Source organism: Ahaetulla prasina, chromosome 7, assembly GCF_028640845.1.
Source record: "Ahaetulla prasina isolate Xishuangbanna chromosome 7, ASM2864084v1, whole genome shotgun sequence".
Lineage (NCBI taxonomy): Eukaryota > Metazoa > Chordata > Lepidosauria > Squamata > Colubridae > Ahaetulla > Ahaetulla prasina.
This window is the reverse complement of record NC_080545.1, coordinates 29,435,169-29,441,168: the sequence shown is the minus strand read 5'-3', so window position 1 is coordinate 29,441,168 and position 6,000 is coordinate 29,435,169. Positions and strand designations below refer to the sequence as shown.

At 38.1% G+C, this 6,000-nt stretch overlaps 1 protein-coding gene across 1 annotated transcript in view; it reads left to right on the top strand.

The window, feature by feature from the left end:
- The first annotated feature begins 749 nt into the window (after nt 1-749).
- The window catches only part of KCND2 (potassium voltage-gated channel subfamily D member 2), a 366,738-nt gene continuing 361,487 nt past the window's right edge, over nt 750-6,000 (top strand). The window contains exon 1 of the mRNA XM_058191430.1: nt 750-1,864. Within this exon, the coding sequence (XP_058047413.1) occupies nt 750-1,864 (1,115 nt within the window). The remainder of the gene's footprint in view (nt 1,865-6,000) is intronic.

Below are 6,000 nucleotides of genomic sequence, written 5' to 3'. Positions count from 1 at the left end.
AGGAGTGTGTGGTATGAAGTGATGATCATTGGGATAAAGGGAATCAACTGTAAATTGGAAAAATGACATCTTCACACTTTCTGCTAAAAATCTATGATTTGCAAAGAGATGTAAGTAGACATCCTAGCAGGTGTTCTTTCTGTAGCACTAGCCTAAGTATTCAAGAATAAAAGAAAAAAAAACATTTTTTTCTTCTCCCCTCAGTTCCCAAACAACTATTTGCAGCTGATGGTTGTAGTAGACATGTGGGAGGAATGTCAGGATGTCATAGCCTTTCCCAGGAATCAGAAAAGAACAGAATATTGCTGAGCTAGGAGTTGTCTCTTGGTTTGATAAAATTGCTGACTGATTACCACTCCCTGGATCTGACAAGCTAGTTGATCTGCTCTTGCAGACAGTATATTTTTGCTGCAATTTTGTGCATGTTGATATTCCCTGATTTCACTCTACCTAATGGAGAAAGGAGGTGCTTGGTGTTGATAAAAAACATAGAACAGATTCTCACGCTCCACAGTTGGTTAACACCTTAAAGCAAATATTTCAAATAGAGTTAAGCAATGGGAGAGCCTGTTATTTGGGAAGGGTTATAAGGGAAAGAAGATGAAAAAATAGGGTAGATTTCTCTGTTATACATAAAGTGTGGGCCCCTAATCTCTTGCTACATTATGTGTTTCCCCTCCTCCCTTCATTTTAGAAGACTGGATTATTTCTAAAGAGACCACCCAGCAATACCACCAGCAGATTCCGTAATGGCAGCAGGAGTAGCAGCATGGCTGCCTTTTGCCCGAGCAGCAGCAATAGGATGGATGCCAGTGGCCTCCAATCCTATGCCAAATGCACCTCGGCAGGAGAGGAAACGTAGTCAGGATTCTCTGATTGTGCTGAATGTGAGTGGCACCCAGTTCCAGACCTGGCTGGACACCCTCGAACGCTATCCTGATACCCTTCTGGGCAGCTCAGAGAGGGACTTCTTCTACCACCCAGAGACACAGCAATACTTTTTCGACCGGGATCCTGACATCTTCCGACACATCCTCAATTTCTATAGAACAGGGAAGCTACACTATCCCCGTCAAGAGTGCATCTCAGCCTATGATGAGGAGCTGGCCTTCTTTGGTATTATCCCTGAAATCATTGGCGATTGCTGCTATGAGGAGTACAAGGATCGACGACGGGAAAATGCTGAACGCCTTCAGGATGATGCTGATCAGGATAATGCCAACGAGTGCCATCTTCCTTCCATGACAACTCGAGAGAGGATGTGGCGGGCCTTTGAGAATCCACACACCAGCACCCTGGCCCTGGTTTTTTACTACGTTACTGGCTTTTTCATTGCTGTTTCTGTCATTGCGAACGTGGTGGAGACAGTGCCCTGTGGGATGACTCCCGGTGCCATCAAGGAGTTATCCTGTGGGGAGCGCTACGATGTGGCTTTCTTCTGCCTAGATACAGCCTGTGTCATGATCTTCACCGTTGAGTATCTCTTGCGCCTGGTGGCTGCTCCCAGCCGGTACAAGTTTGTCCGTAGCGTCATGAGCATCATTGATGTCGTGGCAATTATGCCCTATTACATTGGTCTGGTGATGACCAACAATGAGGATGTTAGTGGGGCTTTTGTAACCCTCCGGGTCTTCCGGGTCTTCCGGATTTTTAAATTTTCACGCCACTCACAGGGTCTACGCATCCTGGGCTACACTCTGAAAAGCTGTGCATCAGAGCTTGGCTTTCTCCTTTTTTCTCTCACTATGGCCATCATAATCTTTGCTACAGTCATGTTCTATGCTGAAAAAGGTTCGTCTGCCAGCAAGTTCACCAGTATTCCTGCTGCTTTCTGGTATACCATTGTTACTATGACCACCTTGGGGTAAGCGCATACGGTTTTATATCTATTTATGTGAAATATAGATAATGTCCATTGTTTTCTGGATTATCTTTAAAAAAAGTTGTGAAAAAAGATGATGCATAATTGTGCTCAATTGAGGAAATGCTCATGATCCTTTTATGATGTGCAGAAGATGCTACTTCACTTTCTCCCATGAAAATAGAAAATATTGAGAGCTGCAATTATGACTTCCCTTAAATTCTAGGATTGCTGTAAATTTTGTATTTTTTTCTTTCACCTATTCAGATATCACTGTTGAAGTTTATATGCAAGTTTATCCTCCTATTTTTCCTTCAAGGTTGATGTAATGATTGTTGAATTTTTGGTAAAAGATAACAATTCTGTTGTCCTATTATCCTTGGCTGGTGTGATAAGGGACTTTATAATAGTTTATGTATTTATAGCAAAAAAAATTAGCAAAAAAATATAGCAAAAATTAATCTTTCACCACAGAAGAATTATAGTAAGATAATATAAAAAGTAACACAATGCTTCTCTGTTTGCTTTTTAAAATATATGTTAAAGTTGTCAATACAGCTGATTTTGAACTGTTGCAGTAAACCTTTAAAACTCACATTTAGTTTTTCAGTCTGGAAGCTAACTTTTGGAAACCGTGATGAATTCACCATCATGGCATTATAGGTTATTTCATGCTTTTTTGCAATGTAGCATTTGATAGAAATGTCTTTTCTGAAGAAGGAATGTGATGTGAACTAAATTTTCAAAAAGTTTTAATGGGAAATTGTTCAGCCTATGCTTATCCTTAAAATCAGAGCTTAACCCTCAAAATGACTGATATCCCAAAATGCATCTCACAGTATTATCTGGATATGACATATAGAGGTAAGTTAATTTGAAAAAGTTTATTTGTAATTTTATTCCAAATTAGTTGTGCAATAATTTACTGGGAAAAGGTTAATTTCTTTTTTTTAATGCCCATTATTACCATGGTGTGTTATGAGTCTTGCAAATTTATCTGTTATAAGTTCTACAATAACTTTCCCCATCTTATTACCCTTCAGACATTTTGAACTACCCTAACCCTATTCCTCATCATGGGGCATGGAGATTAAGGAAGAAAAGGGAAAGATTTAAGTTGAAAGTATCTTGCTGTCAACTCTTATATCTTATCTCAAAAACATTTATTTGCTCTTAAATAAAGGAACTGATTATAGATGTAAAATTTGACAAATAAACAAATATTGAGCACCAAAAACAAACAAAAATATTGAGCACTGAAAATATACATTATTTCTGGATCAAGTTTAGTATTTCACTAAGGGCAGTGAAATAGATTTATATGAATGACAAGTCTTTCTATCTTTCTCAGTATTTCTATAAACATCAGTTACATTTCAGAAATAGGACAGAATGTAAGAATTAATCCCCATTGTGTTCTGTAAAACTTTAAGTATGTTAATTTAAGCACTATCACTGAGATCAATGGTAGCAGAAAATACTTAACTTTGCCTTGGGGATGGATATAAGTAAGACTGAAATTGTGATTATGATGATAGAATTATCTGTTTGAAATGAACCAATCTTTAATAAAGCTACTATGGGCTACTTTACAAACTATAATTAACACTTTAATAAAGAAAAATGCATTCCTATGTTTGTGTTGGGAAGAGGGAGAGAAAAAGGTAAATATTCAGGCTTTTTTCTATTCAACAGTTTCTTTTCCTGAAAGTGTTCCTTTCAGTTGCTTGTTTGCTGGTCAAGTAGACTTCTGGAGTTTCACAAAGTAAAAAAAATGTTATGGCAGACCATAATTTTACCAGTTTTTTTTTAATTAAAATCTTTATTAGACTGGGTCAGATAAAGGACATGCATAAAATATATCAGTCTGAGATTTGAAATGACAGAGACCAGATCATATCTGTAATTTCTGGTTAGAAACCAGAGACATTTAGGTTGTGATTTAGTTAAATGTTAATGGTAGTGGTAAAAGAAAAAAAATAGTCAAAACTTAATAGTTTTATCATAGTGTGTAAAAAAGAAAGGCCTGTCCACCAGCATTTTTAATCTTTCATTCATAGTTCTAATATTTTATACTGCAGAAGGATACATTTAAGTTAAATGCCAGCAGGATACATTTACTGTAAGTTAAATGCCATGGTCTTGTCCATGGTACTGAAATGAATATTTGGTTTTTATTTCATTGGCTTGAATTGTTGTTTTTTCCCCTGCAGGCTGAAAATTGTTTTTTTATATTGTTAGAGGACATTAAACTTTTTGTGAAGTAGGTATGTGGCAGGTAGGTATATTAAACAAGAATATAAACTTTGCTTTTAGTACTTAGAAAGGCAAGCTATGTGGTATTGTTTGGCAAAATATTCTTACTTACATTCCGTGGGATATCTTGAAACTTAGTCATTACCCTTATAAACTAACATTTTGTATAATTTTAAAATAAATAGGATAATTGCACACACACACACACACACACACACACACACATATATATATATATATATATATATATATATATATATATGTATGTATGTATGTATGTATGTATGTATTTATGTATGTATGTATGTATTTATGTATGTATGTATGTTCGGGTTTTCTCCCATGTAAAATTGGAAGTGTTTCGACAAAGTCTCATTCGTCATCTTCAGGCTGTTTTTATCAAGTTCGTGCTTCTATGAGCAATGTGTGATCGCAGCTGTTTCTTCCTTTTAATTGCTAGTGGGGGTTTAAACTGATTGGTTGGGAGTTTGGCTGTGCTCTGATTGGATGGTGGGGTTGGGTGTGCTCTGATTGGATGGGGGTGTGTTCTGTTTGGGGGGCTTGGTTGTGTTCATGTTAGTATGAGTTGCAGGGGGATTTGAGTTGGTGAGCTGCATTGCTGTTGTTTGGCTTCACATTCGTGGTCATGCTACATCTTCATGATGGGTGTCAGTCTGCTGCATGTATGGATTAGAGGGGTTTGGAATGGCTAATGATACAGCTGCGGTCTGGCTTCTGGTCCGTGGTTGTGCTTCATCATCGGTGTGGGTTTGAGTCTGCTTTCCGTGTGGATGTGTGGTGGTGACATGCTGTGTGGCACTCGTGAGTGTGGGTCATGCATCATTCTTCATGTAAGGGACTCGTTTGTCGATAAGGGCAGGTTTCCAAATGGCTGGTAGACGGGAGGTGTCATCTCATTTATTCATGCTGTGTGGGCGTTTTTCTATCTCGATGGCTTCTCTGATTATTCTGTTGTTAAAGTGTTCAATTTTGGCGATAGTTCTGGTATTTTAAAAGTCAATTTTATGTCCTGTGGCTTTAAGGTGTTGGACCAGGGAAGAAGTTGGTTCCTCTTTTTTGACTGAGTTCTTATGTTCTTCAATGCGTGCACTTATTCTTCTGTTGGTTTGTCCGATGTATGTGGTGCTGCAGGCGGTGCATGGGATTTCATATACTCCTTGATTTTCTAACTCAATTTTGTCTTTGGGGTTTCTTAGGATAGTGGATATTTTTCGGTTTGTGCAGAATGCTGTCTTGATGTTGTGTTTGTGGAGGATCTTGCTGATTCTGTCTGTGGTGCCTTTTATATATGGGAGGAGGGCTTTGCCGTTTTCTTGTTCTCTTTCTTGGATTTTGGTGGGGGTTTCTGGATTAGTATGGATTAGTTTGGTAATCTTATTTCTTTGGAATCCATTGGTTGTTAGTACGTTAGAGAGAGTGTGTAGTTCGGTTTTTAGGTGTTGTTCATCAGCTAAGCATTTTGTTCTGGAGATGAGTGTCTTGGCTACGGAGTTGACCTGTGCTGGGTGGTGGTGTGAGAGTGCGTGCAGATAACGGTTTGTGTGTGTTTTCTTCTGGTAGATGGTGTGTCCTAAGGAGCCATTGGATTTCCTGTAGACTAAGACATCCAGGAAGGGAATTTGGTTGTTAGCTTCTGTTTCTATGGTGAATTGTATTTTGGGGTGTAGGCTGTTGAGGTGTATGAGGAAGTTGTCCAGTTTTTCTTTCCTGTGTGGCCACATTATGAAGGTGTCATCTACAGTACGTATCTGAGCCAGAGTTTGGGTTTGTGTATATATGTATGTATGTATGTGTGTATGTGTTTGTGTGTGTATGTATGTATGTATATGTATGTATGTATATATATGTAGGTCTTGGCATAT